General features: G+C 41.8%; 2 protein-coding genes across 2 annotated transcripts in view; both read left to right on the top strand.

Annotated features, from left to right (window-relative positions):
• The window catches only part of neto1l (neuropilin (NRP) and tolloid (TLL)-like 1, like), a 93903-nt gene extending 79772 nt beyond the window's left edge, over positions 1–14131 (top strand). Inside the window, exons 8-12 of the mRNA XM_048266100.1 lie at positions 5923–6036; positions 7405–7895; positions 8406–8587; positions 9649–9723; positions 13208–14131. Of these exons, the coding sequence (XP_048122057.1) occupies positions 5923–6036; positions 7405–7895; positions 8406–8587; positions 9649–9709 (848 nt within the window). The 3' untranslated portion in view covers positions 9710–9723; positions 13208–14131. The remainder of the gene's footprint in view (positions 1–5922; positions 6037–7404; positions 7896–8405; positions 8588–9648; positions 9724–13207) is intronic.
• Positions 14132–17896: 3765 nt separating this feature from the next.
• On the top strand, positions 17897–20702 carry timm21 (translocase of inner mitochondrial membrane 21). The gene is made up of 6 exons (XM_048266161.1): positions 17897–18639; positions 18722–18784; positions 19155–19252; positions 19364–19437; positions 19537–19642; positions 20214–20702. Exons 1-6 carry the CDS (start codon positions 18315–18317, stop codon positions 20304–20306), a joined length of 759 nt encoding a protein of 252 aa, XP_048122118.1. The 5' UTR covers positions 17897–18314; the 3' UTR covers positions 20307–20702.
• The last annotated feature ends 805 nt before the right edge of the window (positions 20703–21507 follow it).

Below are 21507 nucleotides of genomic sequence, written 5' to 3'. Positions count from 1 at the left end.
AATACTACAGTGGGTACCACATGGAATTGTCCGGTTTTACGCGTGATTCTCACGGGACCTCATGCGTGAATCATGCGTCTTTTATTTATATTTCCCCAGTGAAGCTGCAATGACCCAAACAACCACAAGTAATACGTTGTAAGTTGTACGTTATAAGTTGTAATACATTATAAGTTGTAATACGTTGTACGTTATAGGTTGTAATACATTTCACGCAGCTGCGTGAATCACAGAAAGCGTGAATGTGAAAGTGTCGTCTGGATGATTGTAGTGGTGCAGGGGAGTGGGGAGAGAAGAGACAGGAGACAGAGAAGAGGATAAGACTACAGGGGGCCACAGTACATCGTCAAGTTATGTTGAGTGAGCTCAGCAAGAGAAAAACATCCACAGAGTAGGGGATGAGGTGGAGAACTCTGGGCTGCTTGGTGTGAGTGGCTACTTTCTGTGAAAGAACGGGAGGGAGAAAAGAGAGAGAGAGAGAGAGAGAGATGGAGGGAGAGACAGAAAGAGAGCATATGATGAGCCCCGCTGTGGTCACCATGGCGGGACTGAGAGAGAGAGGCAGAGTGAGAGATAGAGAAAAAGAGAGAGAAAAAGAGGAATGAAAGGAGCAGCATAAGCCTGCTGGATGGTGTGACATCATGGGAAGAGCTAGAGGAAGGAGGATGCAGATGAAGGGACACCAAAACAGGAACAGCAGCCTGGTTTGGTTGTCCAGAGAGATTAGGGAGTGAGAGAGTGTGGGGGGGTCACAGCAGCTGCAGCACTATAGCAATGGTGATGGACGACTGTGTGTGTGTGTGTGTGTGTGTGTGTGTGTGTGTGTGTGTATTTACGTGTGTGTGTGTGTTTGTGTGTGTGTGTGTGTGTGTGTGTGTGTGTGTGTGTGTGTGTGTGTGTGTGTGTGTCTCACGTGTGTGTGTGTGTGTGTGTGTGTGTGTGTGTGTGTGTGTGTGTGTGTGTGTGTTGTGTACGTGTCTTAGCAAGAGAGAGGAATAAAGACAGCCAGGGAGAGGAAGAGGAATAGTAATGGAGCCAGACAGGAATAGTAGCAGTGCTGGACGCCTAGTGGTGGCATTGTGAAGTGAAATGATTAGGAGAGAACACACTGCATTGGTGGAGGACAGGAAGACTGGAGAGGTGGAGGTAGAGAGAAAGCAATGGGCACAGAGATATTTGATGAAAGAGAAACAAACAAAAGGAGAGATGCATACTGTAACCTGTGAAAAAAAAGGAGAAAGAGAGAGAGAGAGAGAGAGAGAGAGAGAGAGAGAGAGAGAGAGAGCAGTGATGGCAGAGATGAGAATTAGCAAGAGACAGGTCTCAGAAAATGAATGTGTGTGTGTGTGTGTGTGTGTGTGTGTGTGTGTGTGTGTGTGTGTGTGTGTGTGTGTGTGTGTGTGTGTGCACATAATGCATAATGTGCAGCGTGGCTGCTCCACAGCCTGCAGGGTTCATCATTAGAGAGCGCTGCTGGCGGGATCAAACACACAACGCTCGAATAGAGCCACCGCAGCCGGAAGCCTCCCTCTCCTAACTGCCCACCAGCACAGACTCTAGCATTGGTAGATACCATCAGAGAGAGAGAGAGAGAGAGAGAGAGAGAGAGAGAGAGCGAGAGAGTAACTGCCCACCAGCACAGACTCTAGCATTGGTCGACACCATCAGAAAGAGAGAGAGAGAGAGTAACTGCCCACCAGCAGAGACTCTAGTAGACACCATCAGAGAGAGAGAGAGAGAGGCTCTAGTATTGGTCAGAAACACCATTAGCTTCAGCATAGACACAAGCAATGAAAAGCAACGCCATGTGCCAGCACAGACAATAGCATTGTTGGTTAATTTAGGGCATGTTGGGCTAGAAATATTTTCAGGCCTCTGTTGATGTCTCACCGGTTAACCAAAGATCAAAGACAGCACCAGGCTAACATTAAAGGAGAAATCTGGCAATTTTTCACATAGATCTCCATTTCTCCATTCCTGGATGATTGAACGCATCTATGGGGAAACTAGGGCGCTGTGGAGCTCCTGTAGGCTGAGTCCCCCACTTCCCCACAGTGGTGTAGTCTAGTAAGCTGTAGTAGGTATACTGTGATCAACCTAAATGTTAATACGTATCCTTGCCTATTCTAAGTGGGTATACTGAGATGGTGATGCTTTTTAAGTGGGTATAGTGCACACTGTAGCCCTGCGTATCACAAAGACTACACGACTGCTTTCCCACTTATTACAACCTACTCAGTTTATGCAAATATTTAAAACAATTTCAATGATCTTATTTAATACATTAATAAATAACAATAGATGGGAATATATTTTTTGGATGTGTTTTCAAGTGGATAACCTATAACCGCAGGACCAGCCCCATGAGCTGGGTGTCCCTTCAACGTCCTCGTAGGGCCCACTTCAGGACACAGCGGCCTGTCTCCGTTCTGAGAGCCTCACAGTGATGGGAGAGGATAAGACAGAATCATCTGTGAGGCCATTTGGGCACATAGAGAGCTGTCATTGTTGCTGCGACAGTGTTATCCTTAGCGGTAGCGTGAAGAAAACTTGCACCCACAAACACACGCACAAGACATGTGACTTCACAGAGAGGGTGGTGCCGTTGAGCACAGTCTCTGTTCATAACCCTATATCTGATACAAACACAGACACACACACATACACACACACACACACACACACACACACACACACACACACACACACACACACACACAAACACACACACTGCTCACTGTGTGCTGTGTGTTTCACTAATTCACGGATTGGGATAAATGCAGAGACCAAATTTCCCTCACGGAATCAAAAGAGTATATAATATACTTATACTTATACAAACACAGACACAGACACACACCCGGACTTCACAAATTACGTCTCCATATTTGAGTGGTTCAGAGCTGCAGTCCTTTCTCCTGCTGTGCGTCTTCTGGAATGGCAGTGTCTCTTTCTGTTGAGGGGCTTAGTAGGGTAGTGTGGTGTGGGGCAGGGATGTGGGGTATAGGGGAGGGGAGTGGAGCGGAGAGGAGGGGTGGCATGGGGGTGAATGTAGAGGTGAATGGGGTTCCTGTAATGCCTTCTGTGAGGATCGGGTGCTCCGTGGGCTCACGCAGCTGTGCATTGCCATCAGCCTGTGTGTGTGTGTGTGTGTGTGTGTGTGTGTGTGTGTGCATGAAAAGCGCTGGGTGGATTTGTGTGGGAACCAGTGTCCTTTGTGCAGCCTAGCAAGTGAATGAACATGCGGATGTGCGGTTGCCCGGGAAACACCCCTGCGTAAGTTGCTCAGAGAGGAGCTGGAGTGAGCGGGCAGAGACCACCACCTGCCGAGCCCCGTTATGCTAACGGCCGGCTGCCTCTGAGCGCAGGTAGCTGATCTCTCTCTCTCTCTCTCTCTCTCTCTCTCTCTCTCTCTCTCTCTCTCTAACCCTTTCTGTTATAATGTATCTGCCTCTGATTTTCTCTCTCCTACTGTTTTTGTTTGGGCTTATTTCTCTGGTTTGTATTTCACCTGCTGTATTTCCATCTTCATCCCTGTCTGTATTTCTCTATATTTTTCTCTCTCTTTCTCTCTCTTTCTCTCTCTATCTCTCTCTCTTTCTCTCTCTTTCTCTCTCTATCTCTCTCTCTTTCTCTCTCTTTCTATCTCTCTCTCCCTCTTTTCTCTCTCTCTCTCTCTCTCTCTTTCCCCCCCTCTCTGTCAGTTTGTCTGGTTATGCCAGCACACACTAAGATAAATTCAGTCACAGTGGTGAAGTTTAAATCAGCCAAGGAGCACACATTAGCGCAGCACATTATTCTTATCTCATCACTGGATGGACACATGGGCTCTCAGGAACCTCATCAGGCAGACAAAGGAGCTTTTTTATCGTAACCTTCACCTCCTGGCCGTTAATTAAGAGGCAGTGGAGAACGTGAAGAGCGGGGATTACTTAACCAAAGGAAGAGCCACGTACGGTTCCATCCTTAAACCCCGGAGAGGCTCCTGGGTTCTGCAACAACATGGGATGTTGGGTCCAGCCGCTCAATTACGTTCTAATATATGCAGTGAGGGGATGAGGGGAGTGTGGGCACGTGAGGGAAAAAGGCCACCGTTATTATAAGATCACCGGAAGTTAATTCCTCTGGAGATTAGTCCCTGGACTCCCATTTTAATGAAGTCCAGTTGCTGCAGCAGATGTGGACAAGCAGCCAGAGTCCTGCAGTGCCATCCTGTGGTGAGTGGTGGTACTGCAGGGGAGACTCAAGGCCACTGGGGGGACTGAGGGAAGATTTCTCCTAATTTTATTATTCAGCTCAGAAAAGTAAAAGTAGCTATACACTGTAGAGGCTGAATCCGTAGTGACCTTTTGTTTGTGAAACAACCCAACTTGGGAGGCTGCAGGGGTCTGCTGTTGCAAGAGCAGGCAGCAAACTTGATATACTTCTCCCCCAATAAATAATCAATTATTGTGTGTCAACAGCATGACAGAGTGTGACATGGCATAGTGTGGGGTAAGGTGGCCAGCCTGCAGGGCCTGCCACAGCTGCTGTTGATGCGTGAGTGCATTATCAGCAAAGGGGCTGATTGGAAGGGAAGTGAGCCACTGCTTCTGAAAGTCACCTTGCCATTTAATTATCGTTCCACCATGCTGGAGTGCCACACATTACAACACGGTTCTCTCGCTCTCTCACTCCTCTCTCTCTCTCTCTTTATCTGTTTTTTAATTGGATCACATCCTGTCGGATCATCGCTGGCTTTCATCTCTGGCTTTTATGATTATGGGCCGCGCTGCCATACGGCACTGTAGATCCAGCCCCGGACGCAGTGGCGGGCACGCTCACGCGTGGAACATGCCAAACAAGCATCTCCAATTAGGCCTCGCGCACTAAACAAAGTGCCTTTAGCCTCTGTGTAAAACTGCCCATGGTGTCAATTTCAATTACTACGACACAATGTGCGTTCTCCATGACAGCCTCAGTTGCCCTCAAAAAAGCTGTTTCAATACTTTTAGTAATATATTTATTTTGCGTCCCTTTTTACTTATGTATGAACCGGCTTTGACCGGTGAGAGAGAGTGCAGTGTTCTCCATCACCACATTTCGTTGCATCAGACAGCTACAGTTAGACGGCTACTCTTTGCGAACCCTCTCTGGACGATTGGATGGGTCTCATCTCTGCACAAGGCCGGCGCTCCTCCCCTCGAGGTGGACTTTCTTCCCATGCATATTTGAAGAGAAGGATTAAAATTAATGCGCCATAGTGGTGCCCGGCAAATCTTCACTAGATGTGCTTCACTGACCAGTGTGCTTCTAAATCGGAGCACGATCTCAGTGAAACTGTCCGTAGAGACTGACGTGAGATACATATGATGTAGGGATCCTCCACACTGCTATTTCTGTGTCCTGAACTTGTCATACTGCTATGAGTTATATAGTAAGTGACAGGGCTGTACCAAATGTGTATTAGTAGGCTACCAAATCACTGCAGCAGGAACCTCAAGGTTCAATACATGCCTGCATACTGAGAATATACTGTATATCAGTAAATATGGATAAACGCAATGCTCATTCTCATTCGGATAGATGGAGCAAACCTTTTTCAAGGAGGGGATTGTAGTGAGAGTGCTGGGGTGTCTGGTTTGATTTTCTGATTTTTTTTTTTTAAATGGCCAGGTCATGTAGGTGGGCTGTTCATTTTGATTCACATTGAATTTTTGTTAAGGTCAGGAAGGTCATGACTCACTCACTCCAGGCTAGCGTGATGCATTTCTCCTGTGTGTCTTTTTCTTTGTATACAAACCATGATGTCCAAACCGTGGTACAAACCGAACTGTGACTTCTCTGTACCGTTACACCCCTAGTAAGTGAGTGTGAATGATGTGGTAGAAGTCTGTAACATGGTCTGAATATAACTGTGTTATGTGTCTTGTTTCTCCTCAGCTCCATGTGATGCAGACACATTCTTCTGTCACAGCAACATGTGCATCAACAACTCACTGGTGTGCAACGGCATTCAGAACTGCGTCTATCCCTGGGATGAGAACCACTGCAAAGGTAAGCAAGTGTGACCTCACAGTCCATACTGACCTGCGTTTCAGCTGACCACAGTTGGACAGAGGGAAAAGGTTGACTTCTTTACTGACTTAATTTGTTTTGACTCACTTCATTCACCTCTTGGTTTTGACTTATTTTGTTCACGTACAGTTTGTTTTGACCTATTTTGTTGATGGAAAATGATGCATGCCCCTCACAGGTGCTTCCCTCTCATTCTCATTCAGATGTTCTTTCACCCTCTGTGACTGTGCTGACCAGGACAGTAAACAAATCACTGAACGGTCATGACCCAAAGCACTGAATATTCCCATAGTTTCCCAGTTACGGACCAAAACAAAGCACTGAATATTGCCATAGTTTCCCACTCAGGTATCAAAACACAGCCATGATTATTCCCGTAGTTTCCCCACACACAATACGCAAACTCTCTCTGCCTGCCGTCAGCAGACCTAATGAATTGTGCAGTTGTGAAGACTGTAATGGAGGTTGGTGGGTGTCTTGGCGCTTCTCCTCCTCTTGTTAAGGCAGCCGTAATGGCTGCCTTGTTGACATAACGGCCTCCAACTCGGTGTGGGACTGCACTTATGAGCGCTGATGGGGCCGGTGCGACTCCTCGCAGCAGTTTGAATGACGGATGATTTGCTGCATTGGGTCCATGCGCTGCAGGTGAAGGCAAACAGCTGCAAAGCAAGGGATAAAACAAAGAATCTTTTTGCCCAGCGTGTTTTACCCTTACTCTTAATTTGCCACACAGTGAAGCAAGCTGTAGATGTTGCAGTCAGCACACTATCGGCAGAGGTTCAATCGCATTACTCATTTCACTCAAACCACCAGACCCATATGTCAAATAGGCCCCAATAGGCAGCTTTGCTTGGCAGTTATTCATCCTTATTGTTTGCCATCTCCAAAGCAAATTCAGTATGTTATATTTTCTTTTTCAACTTAATAGCGGATGAAAACCTGACCTGTATAATCAGGTAGTTGACAGGTAGTAAGATCAGATCAAATGACTGGGTTTCGTGTATGAAACATTAATAGTTTGAATTCATGTGTAGATGTGTGGAGGTGTTCTTATGTGTAATCTGGTGTTTCAAAATGATTTAGCAGCTCTGACTTTTTCATAGCTACAAAGGCAAGCTCTTGAGTTGGTGTGTTACAAACCTGGTTAAAGACCTTTTACAGTCTTTATCGTAACATGTATAATGTAATAATACAACCACAACATCTGTAATCTGTAAATGGGTTTGAGTGCCCCGATAAGTTGAAAAGCACTTTGTAAATGCAGTCAATTTACCATTTACCATAACACTGCATATACGTTGACAATGTATTTGTTGTAATGTAAGGTATTTGTTGGTGTGTGTGCAGAGAAGAGGAAAGCAAACATCCTGGACAATCTGAACAACACCAACGGGACGATCATCGGTGTGACGTGCTGCGTGGTGCTGATTCTGCTGGTGGTGTCCGTGGTGGTGCAGATCAAGCAGCCGCGCAAGAAGTACATCCTGCGGCGCGAGGACTTCGACCCCACCATGTTCCAGGAGGTGTTCGAGCCGCCACACTATGAGCTGTGCACGCTCCGCAGCGCCGCCGCGTCCGCCGACCTCGTCGACCTCACCGAGGACTTTGAGAACTACCACAAGCTCCGCCGCTCCTCCTCGCGCTGCATCCACGACCACCACTGCGGCGGCGGCGGGGGCATGGGTGGACTCGGTGTGGGCGGCATGAGCCTGGGCATGGGCATGGGCATGGGCATGGGCGGCTCCCACTCGCAGCTGTCCAGCGCCAAGGGCAGCCGCAGCAACCTGTCTGCGCGCGAGGCCTCGGCCGCCGCCGCCATCCTCAGCGAGCTCCCGCCGGGATGGGCATGGGCATGGGCATGGGCATGGGCATGGGCATGGGCATGGGCATGGGCATGGGCATGGGCATGGGCATGGGCATGGGCATGGGCATGGGCATGGGCATGGGCATGGGCATGGGCATGGGCATGGGCATGGGCATGGGCATGGGCATGGGCATGGGCATGGGCATGGGCATGGGCATGGGCATGGGCATGGGCATGGGCATGGGCATGGGCATGGGCATGGGCATGGGCATGGGCATGGGCATGGGCATGGGCATGGGCATGGGCATGGGCATGGGCATGGGCATGGGCATGGGCATGGGCATGGGCATGGGCATGGGCATGGGCATGGGCATGGGCATGGGCATGGGCATGGGCATGGGCATGGGCATGGGCATGGGCATGGGCATGGGCATGGGCATGGGCATGGGCATGGGCATGGGCATGGGCATGGGCATGGGCATGGGCATGGGCATGGGCATGGGCATGGGCATGGGCATGGGCATGGGCATGGGCATCCCCCGCCCAGCCCGTGGTGCGGCCCCTGCTCCCGCCCTCCACCGGCGGCGGCAACCGCCGCAGCATCCTGGTGATGAAGCACAGCTACTCGCAAGAGGCCGCCGCCGACCCCTGCGACCTCGACGACGACCTGGAGGAGGTGCCCACCACCAGCCACCGGCTGTCCCGGCACGAGAAGGCGGTGCAGCGGTCAGTATCCATTGATTTTTGATGATGATGATGATGATGATGATGAGGAACAAACATCACTCTTAGCACAACATGTGGGGGACCTCTTTTGCCCAGACATGCTTTTCGATCCCCCACTTAACCTTTTCCTTACTTACTTACTGACTTCTTTCTCTTCTCTTTCTCTGCTCTTTTTCATAGATTTTGTTCTTCTCCTTCATGTTTTTTTTTGTTATGATTCTCTCTCATTATTCCTCTTTTAAGATAACCGCTTATTTCTTGCCTTTGTTTGCTTTTGTCTTCTCCGCTCTTCCCTCCCTCAGGCATATGCAGTCGTTTACTCTAGGTAGGGTTGTATATGAGCAGCAAGGCCTGCAGTCTTGGAGCTGCTGAGCACTGAGGGCTTTAGAATGAGCCCACAGTAGCTCTGGACATGCTTGCATGTGCAGCTCTCATGCCAAGGTGTCTCCTCCTCTGTACTTTTGTGTCGTGCAAAACAGCTTCCTTTTACGATGCAAAAACTGCACTTAAAATGATGCATGACGATTGCTAGAAGTCACAAAGCCTCTTTTCTGAGAGCCGCCTTTTTATCGAAGTATTTTTACACTCTCCAAAGGGCTTGAATGATGATTAGTGATTATACTTTTTTAATAGCCATAAATGTGATCTCAGTGATCTCACGTGCACAATAAATGTTACATGCACATACACATGTGGATTCAAATCGGCATGTTAAAAGCCTGTTCTCTACTTAACACAAGAGATTATGTCATTGTATCACTGCACACTGATTGCCATCTATATTTCTTTCTTTAAAAATCCATTGTTTACAAATATCCTTAAAGATTACGAACATCTATCTGAAAGAGTGGAGAGTAGTCTTCTGCATGCACATGGTGTGTGCATTACTGTCTGCCTCCCACTATGACTGACTGCATGCTGGGGAAGTAAAACATGGAGTAAAAATAAACCGTAATGCTGCACTGCTCTGGGGTATACTACAGTTGTATAAGTCATGCATTATAATCTCCCTATGCAAAACCAGAAGGATGCTATTAAAACAAATAGCCGTGATATTCCAGGTTCTGCCTCATTGGGTCTCTAAGCAAACATGAGTCTGAGTACAACACCACTAGGGTCTAGGAGACAATCTCAAGGTAAGCAAACCTCTCGATGGTGCAAAACCCTGCTCCGTTGTCTGTCTCTGTGTGGTCATCGTTTGCCAGTGGGTCAGTGTCAGCCATGGTTCTGTGTCCTTTTTAGTTTGTCTGTTCAAGGTTCATTTATTTTGTTGTATTGTTATTTTATTTTTATTTATCCATGTCACAGTGATGGATCCCACATGTGTGAGATCTTTGCTTGCTTAGTAGTGAGGTCTTGTGATTTATTTGAGTTCTCATTAAGGCTCCTTTGAGTTGCCACTCATGTATGTGATCATCAGCATGGACAATATCAGTTTGCTTTCTGTTCTCCATATTGTGTATGCAAATGCAACTAACCTGTTACACTTTTACACTCCCTTTACTCTTTGCAAAAGGGTGATACCCTCACAATATGTAGTGATGTATGATTATACTGTGCACATTTCTACAAAGATTTTGCACATGTACAAGTCATATAACATGTTGCACATACTTACGGATATGGATGATATTAGTGAAATGGTACCAGCTCATATAACACACTTTCATATTTGTACACACACTTAAATGCACAATTGAATGAGGTTATTTTTACATACATAGACAGGTAAAATTCATTCATATTCATTCAGTCACATATTTTGGTCAAGAGTATTTTGCTTGATATTCTGTGTAAGTGTGTTTGTTTTTTTGTCTTTCATTTAATGAAAGTGTGTTTGTTATTTTGTCTGTTCAGTAAAGTGTGTGTGTATGTTTTGTGCTGCGTGCTTATGTTCTGCATTATGTTGCATTGTCTCCATTGTATAGACTTCTTGAAAATAGTGCAATCCTGGATCAATACGAACGAGCATCAGTGACTTATGAGCGTATGGGACGGAGATATACACCAGCATGACGGTTCAACGAGACTCTGTAGAAGCATTGTTATAATGACCCTACCCATGTACATAGAAACTTTCAACAATGGACTTCAAAAACAATGAAAATGACTTTTCTTTGTAAAAAGCCTTGATATTTTAATTCAGGGATGAAGTATTCTAGGTGGTGAAGGTGTCTTTTCTTGTGGTCATAATTTTGGTCACATTTTGTAGCCCTAGCATTATGGAACACACATATGAGTGTACAGCTAAATTCAGCAACAGATTTGCAATATTTCAATTGTGTATTGGCACAATTTAATATTCAGAAGAAAGCTGATCCAATCTATTTCATTGATGTTTCTGCATGCTAGTCCCTCATTGACCCATCAAAAAATAGGTGATACGGATGTGCTGTTGAATTTCATGCTAATTAGTTGAACAGATAGTCCTGCTAACATGCATATTTTCTTCATATTAATGAACCAAATCTTGTTGAGACCTCTGCATGCACATCATGTTTCCTGGGAGAGAAAAAAAACATCTAACTTTTAGAAACTTACATTAGCGTCCAAAAGGAAATCGTTCCGGTATAAATGTTAATATTAAAAGACCGCACATAGTCCTAGGACATTCATAATAGATTGCATGTCTGTATCCTCAGTAAAACAGTAAAAGTATACTTTTTTTTTGCAGAATTGTTGGTATCTCTTTACTTAAACCCAGTATCCAGACACATTCATTGGGGTTACAGACGAATGGCTTATTGATGTCAGACTATAATGTATATTTATCCACTTGTAATGACTGCTCATAAACTGTGATGATTTTAAAACACATAAACCCTGTGAGCTTGAAGTATCAGAGTCATTAACAAAGCTTATACTTATTGGTGGCACTGACTGATAACATCTTTACCTTATATCAAATGCTCTTTATGGAGCCATATGTGATCCTATGCAAATTAATATCCCATAATTATAATTTGTTTGTAAACTCATGTTATGAGTGCAGATTTAGAAATAGTTACATGTGTCAGTCATTGTAAATGTGTTTCTATTGCTGCATGGATACTGGGTTTAAGTAAAGCTGTTACCTTTTTTGGCATAGAACATTGTTGAGGTGCAGGGGTGCTGTAATTTTCACAAAAGGTGAAGTGGTGCACACAATTATAACCAGTGCTTGCTACATTTTAGTAGCATATACCTTTTTGTACAAATATTCACATTTATGAAATGAGTCAGTCTGGCTTTGACCACATCTGAGGCTAAATTCAGTGCTTTGTAAGAAACAACAATAAAACAGAACCATTTCTTCTCTTCATGTATTCATCATTGGTCATGTTATGTTGTAAAACAGAAAACAGGCCGCATAAAAGCAGATAGCATGGTGGATGTACATATTATTTCACCAGATACTGGGATAGGAGTCATAATTAACGTTGAAACAAAATTAATGTTGAAACAATGAAAAATATATGCTGTGATGATAATGACTTTTAAAAGCATTCTGTCTTCATTGTTATCATTGCCAAATTAGACACTATATTGTTGAACATGACAATTAAAATGTAGACATGTGTCGGGATCGGTGAAAGAATAAACCATACAAATATAAGTTATATACTTAATAATTTTTATAGTCATATCATGTCAGTCACAACTAATTGACACAATTATATAGACCTTTGTGAAACATTATATTCAACAACAAAATTACCATGCCTTTCAGAATATGGAAGTGCACAAAACATTGGTAATGCTTTATATCTTATTTTGGATCTGAGAAATGATATAATTACTGGTACACAGAGACATTTTTCATCAATTACATGTGTTTATCATATACTCAATTCTCCTTTTATCATATACTCTTTTCACAGAAACGTTCGCACAGTCAAACAAATAAAGCAGCCAGTTACTGTCTGCTAATGGTTGACTTACAATGAAAATAGCTCAAAGGGTCTGTTAGCCTTTTTCTACTTGTTTTTACTTGTTAATGAGTGCTCCTAAACATACTGGAGTAAAAAATAAATAAAAGTATATTACGGTAGTAAAAGCATCCTTTATGAGGCCTTTATTATCCTGCTTGATTGCCTGACTTTATGTGGTTGTGTTTGTGTTGTGTTGCCATGTATTTGTGTCCTTATCAATGCTGTCATGATTATATTCTATCCACACTAAGATCCATTCTGTATGCATTCATACAAGGGATTCATTCAGCTTTCTTTGTGTCCTGGATTAAGACAAACCTCATTATCAAACAGAAAGGGATACACAAACTGATGTCTGATGACTTTCTGTGTTTCTGGTTTAAAATCTGGTCTTATGCATATGTCAGCTGGTTTATTAGCCATTCTAAATTACAATATGTTTTATTGTTATTACCCTGTATAGTCAGATAACCACATAGTTGACATCTCAGATGATTTCCTACATCAAGCATGAATTGGCAGTCCTCTTGTGTCCTTTCTGGCAAGTCCTGATCAGTCCTGGCAAGACTGAGGCTCTGAATGACCGCACTCTTTTACTCTCAGAATGTCTATGCAACATATTCATCAGTGGGTCAACTAAGGGCTACCTAAGGGCTATAAGGAGATAACTTGCTGAAGTGGACCTAATAGTGTTTTTATTTTTCTACAGGCAATTACAACATTTCTCTGCATCTTGCCACGTGTGACAGCTTATGGTGTTAACTCTCTTTCTAACACCCTCATGCATCTTGAAAGAACTGTGGCTTTGAGTAACTAGTAGCCTATATTGTGATTAAAATAGGTCTTCTGTGAGTGCATTGGGTTCTTTCTCTCTCTGTGGTGGAGGAAGACCGGCAACTTCCATGATTTCTCACAAAGCAAAAACTGGGAAGTGACTGAACACTACAATGTTGTGAGACTGGACTCACATTCTTTTTTTTTTTTAAGAATCTACAACAACCTTTAATGTACATTTGCTCATTGAGAATAACAAAAAAAACAGACATGTCTTTTCACTTTTTATTTCTTTGTCTATTAATTTGCAAACTGTAAAACTGTGTTGCTGAAATGAATTGTTTTGGATACAGACTGCATTTTTGTCACCCCCTCTGGAAAAGCCATGATGTTGGTGACTACTGAATGGGATTTTATAACAGCTGCCTGTCACTGAACCCCAGATTCTGAAACTCTGGTGAAGCAAAGTGAATAAAAGATGTCACATAGTCCAATGTCATATGGAGGGTTTAAGAATCATAGTGAATGTTGAATGAAGTCCTTGAGTTTCTTGCCATCAAGAAAGGACACTAAACCTACCCCGTTCACTGGGGATGTGTTAGGCCTATGCCCTTAAAAAAACAGTCACCTGCCTTTCACTGGGTAGGCTATAGGCAAATGCAAGTGAATTAAAATAAAATAAAAGTGATGATATCCAACTCATCAAATATGTCACTACGGTGCTTTTCAGTAGCTTATTTCTGGCCCAGAATAAACTGTGTGTATCAAACTGAATTTATTTGCTGGAAATGGTGAGAGACTTTGAATATTAAGTGCTGGAAAGAATGTTTTCAATAAACTGATACCAACTGAAAATGAACCATTTTTCTAAATGTTTGTTTTTAAATGAAAGGATGGCAACTTTATTGAGTTTTACATGTAATCTTTCTTAGGGGTTGATCTATTAGCCTATAGGCTATCTAGACTAGGCCTAGGCTACTTAACCCTTTAACTGGCATTCCATGATAAAAGTGAAGAAAAAAATATTTTTTGTTTTATCTTGCTCTATTAGGCTGTAGTATGAAAAATCTGTGTTTCAAAGGACCCTCCCATTCAATTTCTATGATTTCTGAGGTGCCAGTTCATGGTAAAAGTCAGTTATCTGACCTTGGCGTGAGATTATTGTGTTTTACTGAAAGAAACAAGGTTTTCCCCAAAAAGTGGCATTATCTTGTAGCCCTGGTCCCAGAGTTTAAGAAAAATCATGTTAACAAGAAATAAACTCATTCCCACTGCAGACCACTTTCACAAATTTCCCATTGAAATTAATGGGATTTTATGGATTTAGGTGAAGAAAGTTTTGGTCTGTACCATGAAGAGAAGACTGATTAAACTATATAAACCATATATTTTCTGAAAGCTTAGACCCTCAGGATGTGATCTAACATGACATGAGACATGTCCCACCCTCCTCATTAGTATGCTGCATTGCTGCCCATGCATTACACATTGGGTATTGGTAAATCGGGTATATGGCTGATACCTTTAGGTCTGTGCCATTTAGGAAAAACTGGTTCAACCATATAAACCATATATTTTCTGAAAGCTTACACTCTCAGGATGTGATCTAACATGACATGAAACATGTCCCACCCTCCTCATTAGTATGCTGCCCATGCATAACACACTTTGTGGGTGAAATAAAAGAAAAATGGTCTTATATCCTAAATCTTACAGTACATCTTAAATGGTCATGTTGTAAAAGACCTTAAAATATTGGGATAAAATTACTAAAAATGTGTGGCCCATTTTAGCTGAACGTGGTGGCCCATTTTACCAATGCGATTTCAGCTAAAATGGGCCGTCAAGTTAAATGGAATTTTAAGGTTTAAAAACACGTTTTCTGTTACAACAACCAGGTTTCTCTGACTAAAGGTATAGTTGATGCAATTAATTCATTAAAGCTTTCATTACTTCATTCAATTCATAAGGTTATATGAACCTTATTTTAGTGAAACATATTGCTCATCTGAATTCACTCACCTTTCAAATGTGACCTTCATAACCTCAGATCAATCAAATCAGTCAAAACACATCAAATATCATTGTAGCAATAATTTAAATGTCTTGATAATTTAAACTGTGCTTGATTGTTAAAATGTAAAAAGATATGACACTCCAACCTTATCTGGCCCATTTTAGCTGATGGCCCAATTTACCTGAGTTCACCCCTTTAACAAGTTGTCTGAAGCATATAAAGATAAAGTTGGATACACAAAACGAGAGAGGCCCTCTGCTTTATAAATGGAATTATGAATGGAATTAGGGGCAACAGAGATTTGACATTTGTCTTTAAAAAAAGAAAGAAAGAAAGAAAGAAAGTGTAGCGTTGTCAGTAAGTTGTGAAGATAGATATACCTTGCATAGATGGGTTGTTAGGGAATATGGATATTATAAGAGTTCTACTAGGCCTATAGCCCGGTTGACAGCCCATAGAGCCCCATTGTGGACCCGGAAATGTTAAGTACACCAACGTTTTATGATAGAAATATATAGTATGGGTTCCCAGCATGCAGAAACTGCCGGATGCTAATTTGCATCTAAATCGCCCCCAAAAACTCAGCAAAATCAGCTTAATGAGAGTAAGAACGTGATCAAACCATGTTTAAATAGTGATTTTGAATCTTGAAAATGTCAGATATGGACTCAGCATCTCCAGTAACCCCTAAAAACATACTAACATTGTCCATTTTGGCCAAGCAGCTCCTATAATATGATCAATATAGGCGATTATGCTAATTTATGCTAATTAGCTTAATTACACAAATTGTCCAACATATGGGTGGTTGACGTTTTAGGCCCAAAAAAAGTTTTTGAAAAAAAATTTAGATATTAGGCATGGAAATCACTTAGTCCTGTTGTACTGATCCATCCATTCCCAAAAATATGTATGGTCTTTTAGATTTTGTGTTGAAATTCATATTTATTCACTAATTAGTTGTGGTAGTGACTAAAATTGTCATATGGTGTGACATGAAAGTTATTGTTTGTAAAATTATAATGGGGTATTTTGTTTTTTATGTGAGCAATGTATTATAATCTTCTATCATTACTTCATCAAGATCTAGCATTTCCTTGTGCAAATGTATTACATTTTACAGTATATTTCTTCATCAATACACAGAGTAAGGCATATGTCCTCAATCTTTCAATAAACGTCATATTCATTTTGACATACCTTGATATAAAAGAAAGAAAATGCTTGTGACCTTTTCTGACCCTATTTTCTATCTGTTCCATTGAGATTTGTATGATTTAGACCCCAAAAGCCTTTTTATTTTCATAATTTCTTGATGTCACACCAAATTATATGGTGTCACGCCATATGATAAATAACACCACAAAACAATCTGTTAATACAAAAATGTGTATTATATATATTTCACAAGCAACAAAAGACAGTTTAAGACAGGTATATCATGTAAAGGTTCACTTTCACAACTCACAACTATGCAAAACAGAATGCCACCAAATATTGTATAGCTCTTGGGTTCCCTGAGTTTTTCTCTTCTGGTGGGCTTCAATCTGAATGTTTGTAGTTCCCCTTTGAGTTTATTCTCTTTATATCTGTTAAAAGACAAATTCAAAAATGTATTCAGATAATTTAAAACGTTTTCCTGCATTATAATCAGATTACATTGTTGCAATTACTTATAGTGCTAAAGACAACATTAATATTACTGTTAACATCAGAATTTATTTTCCTCCTGAAAGAAGGAGGACCCCTACTCCCCAAAGGTCTCCAAACAATTGCCCGTTTAATAAAAGTAATATGGCGTCACACCATATGATATCCATTTCTGGGACAACGTGTTTTAGTTAAGGGTGGCTTCACAATATTATGCCTGAACTTTTAGTCAAGCAGACTCACAAGTAGGCATTTGGGTTATCAATATATGATTGAATAAACAGAAAATTAATTCATTTTCTTGTTTTTATTCAAAATCATATGAGCTTTTTCTGGTTTGGCTGAAAATTATGAAAAAATGGAAGATTAATCCCATGAATGCTCTGTATGTTCATATACAACAGCATTTTCTGAACAATATCACCATAGTTTTTGATATATTTTTTAATAATTTACCTATCTTTGACACATTGGACCAAAAAAAGGCCATGTCATGTCAACCATCCATATGCAAATTAGCATCCGGCAGTTTCTGCATGCTGGGGACCTATACTATATATTTCTATCATAAAACTTTGGTCCCCGGATCGCACGAGGGGGGGTCAAAATCCCCCTTTATGCAGAGCAGAGGCAGCGACTGCTCCATTGAAGTCTATGGGCATAGCTCAGAATTTCACCACATATGCTAAGGTCTTGGTTCTATAGAGTTAGGAATGTGAATTTCGGGCACGTTTTCATGATCCTCAAACCCTTCTGAACATTTCAGGTACATTTTTAGCATTTTTGAGCATTCCAGTCTGGAGAAAATCAACCTTATATCAGGTGTGCGCCGGTTATTTATTCAGCTGCTGTTGGCCGGTTGCAACGTACGCTCGTCAATACGTCATCGACACGTCTCTTTCTGCAGACAGGATTCGATCCCCATTTCGCGCCCATAGACATGAACTACGACGAAGTATCTTGCTCAGCGTTAACAATCTTTGCTTTGGTGTCTCAACATTTCCGGGTTCACCTTTCTGTCAACAGGACTACTTAAGGTCCTAACAAAATGAATAGAAACAGAGAATGTCTAATAAGACGGGAAGTGAAAAGAGGCGGTCCTGATTAGGTTATGCCTTGCAGTGACGAATAAGAAATGCGCCCGATTATTGCAGGGTGCTTGTTAGCCTACGCGCTAGCACTAGCCAGCTTAGTAGGCAACTCCAGTAACGCTGTTATTGACAGCAACCTGTCTTGCTGGCACGATTATTAAGTTATTTCCTAAAAATAGAGTCTTGTCACTCACATGAAGCTCTCAGACTTACTGTGTTGTCTAACCTAACTGATTGTTATGCGTTTGTCATTAGATCTTTGAGTCGAGGATTCAAAGGGCAACATGGTGGTCTCCGCTGCACTCAAGCAACTCAGAGTTGCATACAGAAAACTACCGCTTGTTAGATCATCTCAATGTCTTTTGCACGTGCATCACTGCATGCACAGCACCTCTCCAGTGCTTATTGCGAATGTTTCGAAACCCGTTAAAATCCGGCTGTCAGACTATGCATCGGTCGGCTACGGCAGCACGGCAGCAGTCTCACAGAGTCGTAGTATTTGCCTGGATGTGAAGTTGAGAAGTAAAGCAAATCAGGGAGAGGATAAAGAACAACATGTGTCTGTTCACAGGACTCAAAGTGGGCCAGGACTATCCGCAGCACAGAAAGGTAGCCTTCCTTAGTATGTTCTATTCATTCCGTTGTCATTTGTATTCCCATATATGATGGCGCTTCCTCCTTTCTTCTACAGTCAAACGGGCTGGCAAGGATTTCACCTACCTGATCGTTGTGCTTATTGGACTCGGTGTGACAGGTTAGGATGCAAAATGAAACAATGACCGCCAAGTTAAGCATGCATAAACATCCAACGAATGATCCAAGTTGTGCCTGCTGTCATGCGCAGAGCTTTCTGGCCAGCTTTGCCATTAAGGCCCATGACCTCTTGCTATTTTAGGTTACCATTAAATTATCAACTGCTCTTAGTAGCCATTTGGATATGTTGCAACGCTAGCTACCTTTCTGTTTAATGCACTATACCAATTTGACATCTGCCACAAAGGTGACATAAAACCAAGGCAACAAAATCTTGCACAGAAGAAAATGGTATCCTGTGTAAAACTAACAATCCTATTAGCTAACACCTCGGAAGCTTTTCTTATGTGTACTTCATGCTGTCATTCTAGGTGGATTATTGTATGTGGTTTTCCAAGAGTTGTTTTCATCATCAAGTCCAAGCAAAATATACGGAAAGGCTTTTAACAAATGCAAGTCAAATCCAGAGGTGAGATGTATTCTGACCATTCATGTCAGTGTTTCACCAGGACTACCTAAACAATGTTTGTACTGTACATATAAATACATATTTATTTGCATTCACCAATATGAAATGTAGGTCATTGGAGCTTTTGGGGAGCCCATTAAATGCCATGGGGAGACTACACGAAGAGGCAGAAGGCAGCAAGTTAGGTAAGGGTGCTTTCGAAAGGTGCAGTTCTTGATTACGAACCATTACACTTTTCATTTGGTAGATATACAGTAATGACATTTTATTATTTTTTTCTGTAGTCATGTGGAATACATGAAAGATGGACTGAAGTATATGAGGCTGAAATTTTACATTGAGGGGTCAGAACCTGGACGACAAGGGACTGTTCACACAGAGTCAAAAGAAGTGAGGATGTGTTTTCATTTCATAGTCATAGGAATGTTTTTTTTTCTTTCTAAGGTTGCAAATGTCAGGTCATGAAAGAGAAAGGTTCTTTGCTTCCCATGTGTTCCTAGGAGATAATAATTTTCACACATAACGTCATTCCACAGCAAAAAAATGTGGTTACAGCACCACAGATAGGTTAGCTTAGGGCAGCCGTGGGCCTACTGGTTAGCGCTTCGGACTTGTAACCGGAGGGTTGCCGGTTCGAACCACGACCAGTAGGCACGGCTGAAGTGCCCTTTAGCAAGCACTAAACCCCTCACTGCTCCCCGAGCGCCGCTGTTGCAGGCAGCTCACTGCGTCGGGATTAGTGTGTGCTTCACTTTACTGTGTGTTCACTGTGTGCTGAGTGTGTTTCACTAATTCACAGATTGGGATAAATGCAGAGACCAAATTTCCCTCATGGGATCACAATAGTAGTATATAAACTAGAGAGTAATATAAACTTGTATTTATACCTACTTATACTTGTAGCTGCACTGATATAATAGAAGAAAAAAATGCTTTAACTGTAACTAATGTTTCTTCACAGAACCCTGAAACTGGTAAATATGAATTCCGCTACATTTTTGTTGATGTTGACACCTACCCAAGAAGGACCATCGTGATCGAAGACAACAGATAGGGTTGTTAGACCAACGGAAATTTATTTTTTTTCTCAAACGTTTTGTAATTTCACAAAATCGCAAGACCCTCATCGATATCTATGCCATCAAACAAACACACAACTATTGTACACTGGGAATTGAGATGTTTCTAGAAAACTGTAATTATTTTCTGTATTCAAAGCAACACAAAATGTAGAATACACTGAATACTATTACAGGCAGTTATATCATGGGATCATCCTCTGCAACATCAAAAAATAGTGGTTGTATATATGCAATTTATTTTATCTTCCGTAAATTCTTTGCTGTAAGGATCCTTGGTGTAACTTAAAAAATGGTCATAAGCGAACAGTCAGGATACACGTCTTGTAATTGTTTTATTACTGGAATAAAATGCCAAACTGTCAAATGTCCAAAGCACACTGCACACTCTTTTTCAAGAGACCGTTGTCAAGGAACCTTCAGTACTGGATTGGATTTATTTATAGATTATATATGTCAGTAGTATTGCAAGTGTAAAATCCTAGCCTCAGAAAGGTTTTGGTTGTTGTCTTTGAAGAACAACAGGCTCCATCCTGTTATTTATTCTACCTTAAGGCCATACGATTAGGGGAGAATGGGGTAAGATGAGCCATTTTTTTACATTCATCATTCGAATGTGTCAAAGAGGTTTCAATTTGTAACCTTCACACCAAACAAAAATTCAAATTCTATAACTTCTGCAACCAACAACTCATTGATAAGTTATAAGGGTAAAGAGATGCTCTTTGCAAAAAGTTGGTCTTCTGGCACACCCATATGTGGGGTAAGATGGCACAAAACAAAGATTTCAGGTAAAACATTCTTTTTTCTTAAAACAATTGAATTTCTACAAATAGTAACAAACACCAACATTTAACTGAGAATTTGCCAAATAGATTCAACTGAAAATCTGCCAAGATTTTTTGTCGCCTGTTTACCTTTGAATTTGCCCATTTAATTGACTTAAATAAGTCAGATTAATTTAATGCCTAGTCTCTTTAGTTGTAGTAACACTAAAGAACCATATAGAATGTGGTCACAAAATCAAGGCAAGCTTAAAAGTCTTACAGATGCAAAACAAGTACTAGTACCCCAGTGGCTCATCCTACCCCACAACCACCATTTTGAAGAAAATGCTTCTCACAACAACAGTTTCTGTATACTGGGGACCCATACTTCACATTTCTGCAATAAAAC

Source organism: Alosa alosa, chromosome 16 (assembly GCF_017589495.1).
Source record: "Alosa alosa isolate M-15738 ecotype Scorff River chromosome 16, AALO_Geno_1.1, whole genome shotgun sequence".
Taxonomy (NCBI): Eukaryota; Metazoa; Chordata; class Actinopteri; order Clupeiformes; family Clupeidae; genus Alosa; species Alosa alosa.
The sequence above is the reverse complement of the archived record's forward strand: the minus strand, read 5'-3'. Positions and strand labels throughout refer to the sequence as shown.